This window comes from Tigriopus californicus, chromosome 1 (assembly GCF_007210705.1).
Source record: "Tigriopus californicus strain San Diego chromosome 1, Tcal_SD_v2.1, whole genome shotgun sequence".
NCBI classification, from domain to species: Eukaryota; Metazoa; Arthropoda; class Copepoda; order Harpacticoida; family Harpacticidae; genus Tigriopus; species Tigriopus californicus.
This window is the reverse complement of record NC_081440.1, coordinates 3,224,572-3,227,035: the sequence shown is the minus strand read 5'-3', so window position 1 is coordinate 3,227,035 and position 2,464 is coordinate 3,224,572. Positions and strand designations below refer to the sequence as shown.

The 2,464-nt window shown below is 36.2% G+C and overlaps 1 protein-coding gene across 2 annotated transcripts in view; it reads left to right on the top strand.

The window, feature by feature from the left end:
* The window catches only part of LOC131883370 (galactosylceramide sulfotransferase-like), a 14,528-nt gene extending 12,349 nt beyond the window's left edge, over positions 1-2,179 (top strand). For both annotated transcript variants that reach the window (XM_059230838.1, XM_059230830.1), the window contains 2 exons: positions 261-520; positions 1,932-2,179. In XM_059230838.1, the coding sequence (XP_059086821.1) occupies positions 261-520; positions 1,932-2,046 (375 nt within the window). In that variant the 3' untranslated portion in view covers positions 2,047-2,179. The remainder of the gene's footprint in view (positions 1-260; positions 521-1,931) is intronic.
* The last annotated feature ends 285 nt before the right edge of the window (positions 2,180-2,464 follow it).

The following is a 2,464-nucleotide window of genomic DNA, read 5'->3' as shown; positions in this document are numbered from 1 at the left end:
GTCAATCTTCCCCTGAAGTTGTTAAGGCGGATGGGCGAATGGCCTAACAAATAAGAGACGAAGAAAATCGTCGGAACTCATCTCCGCGAGGTTCCGTGAGACATAGTTCAACATCTTGAGCAAGCCAAGATTTTGAAAAGTCGATGGACATGTCTAGAACCATTTGATAAGCAAAACATTACTACAGGTCCTAATCTTGTCACAGTACGTATTTCCAAAGGAAAGTTGGGAATACCATTTGAGTTCTTTTTTCATTTCAGCTTGAGTTGTCCGAAGCTGATCAAAAACTCTTACAGGATCTGCAATCAGGGGAGATCAAATTGTACCGTTACTTCAAAGAGCGATTATTAAAACAGATTCAGATATTCGGTCAATCCAAAATGAAAAATCAAGTTGAAGAGCTCAAAAAGTTGCAACTCTCAGCCCACAATAATTGCGTTTTAAGTGAAGCAGACAAAAATTCTCTAAAAGGAACAAAGTTTGAGCCGTATCATCCTGACACCATTGCCTACAGAGTGAAGTGAGTAAGAATTACAACGTTTACCAATATTTTATAGGTTTAGATATATTCAACTTTGATGATCTGATCATAGTTGCTTTTATCTGTGAGATTATTTGATAAGCAAATGGAAAAGCAGTGTTACGTCATTTGTATCAAACAAGATTTTTTAAATGGTAAACCAGGTGCCAAATAGCATAGCCCTCAAAAGCGAAATGTAGGCCAACAATCTTTATCAATGTCATAGAATTCATTTAAATCTACCATGAGCAATTTGTGAAAATACAATTCCGATTTGTATTTGAAGTATCTCAATAACATCTCAGCCCTTTTTCTTTTTCTGGCAAATCTTGTGCCAATGAGTTAATGATTTTAAAATGCCGCCAACTATGATCTATTTTCCGCTCGATGATGCAAAGTATTACTTTATATATACAAATGTAGGCACCAAAACCCCAAATTTATTCATGTCTAGTTGAATAAATTCGGTTGTATACAAAAATGGTCAAATTGATGATTTATGATTAAAAAAATTAGCTTTTAATTACGCTTTAACAATACTTGATATTACATATATTAGAGCAATCCCCCAAAAAAACAATCACTTGTCCCTTGTAACGTGAGACAAAGCTGATATTTTTGAGGTGGCTTTGCTTTGTTAATGCCAATTTCAAAGTAATTTACAAGGTCGTCAATGGGCTAGCTGAGATTTTTTTATGCATGCCGCTAGGTTTGCAGCCTGGTTTAGAATGTACAACTTTGCACTTAATGGGAAAAAATATCATTATGTTGAAAAAGCTAGCAAAGATTCATTAATATGTGCGCGGTCACTCGCTGTTATTAAAAAGCATTTTTTTTTGCTTAATGGTTGATCAATTGACAGCAACACTTGCTCCTTACTTGTGCAGCATGTAATTGTTACATTGCTAGTTTACTTTTCATACCACAATTGCTTGATAACCTCAACTAAAATGGACGCTTTGATTTTGTGAAAAATTAGGGGCCTTCTGGTTATGCCTGACATGGAGGAAGTAGCAATAAATGATGCGTCGAGTCAGCTGATGTGGACAATTTTCCGCATTATATCCCCTGAAATATTACATACAACTTTTAAAAATTCAAAATGTTATTTCATTTTCAAAAATGTTTATTATGAAAACAAACTGTTAAAACCAAGACTGGAATGATGTTATACAGTTCAGCTACTGTACACCGCTAAATGTATTAAAGACTAGCATGACACTCACTAATATAGTTTCCCTGCCCTCATCACAAACGAATTACCGATTTTTAGATACCTTAAACATGATTACCGGAAGGATTCCATATACCCTCAGTTTAGCATTTTTATTTTCCTAATGAATGTCGTTTTATTGTCGCCGAAAGGGCCCTTTACGTTGGCATTATACGACCAGAGTTTTTGCATTTTCAGGGAGGACAATATCGATTGCGTGCAAATGGCAACGGCCGAACTTCATCTCATTGATATGATTAGGGAGAAGATGAAAGCTTGGTGGTTTCGCATGGTTCACCAACAACGTCCTTAAGCCATTGAACACTCAACTTTGACATTAATGACATCAATGTATATTCATCTCATCTATGTATGAATTAACACATGATCGCTGATGAGCTCCTTTGAAACTCCTTAAGAGTGCAAATAAAAGCCAGCAACATCCATTTTGTTTCCCTATTGGCCTTACACAGGTCTGTCACCTAGAAAGTGAGGAAGTTAGGTCTATAAAGCAGAAAAGTGTAAAACTGTGATGCCGTATCGGTAGAATACGGTAGAATTGGTAGAATGCTTTCCAATCTGTGAATCCTGGTTCGAACCCAAACTAGCAGAGTCTAAGCTTCTTTATTGTATTTAATTGCAGGAAAATTTGCTGCTTTAACAGCATAAATGGGCAAACTTGCGATTATTCCCGAGGTGATTAGCCTAACTAATGTCTCACGCTGATTGTG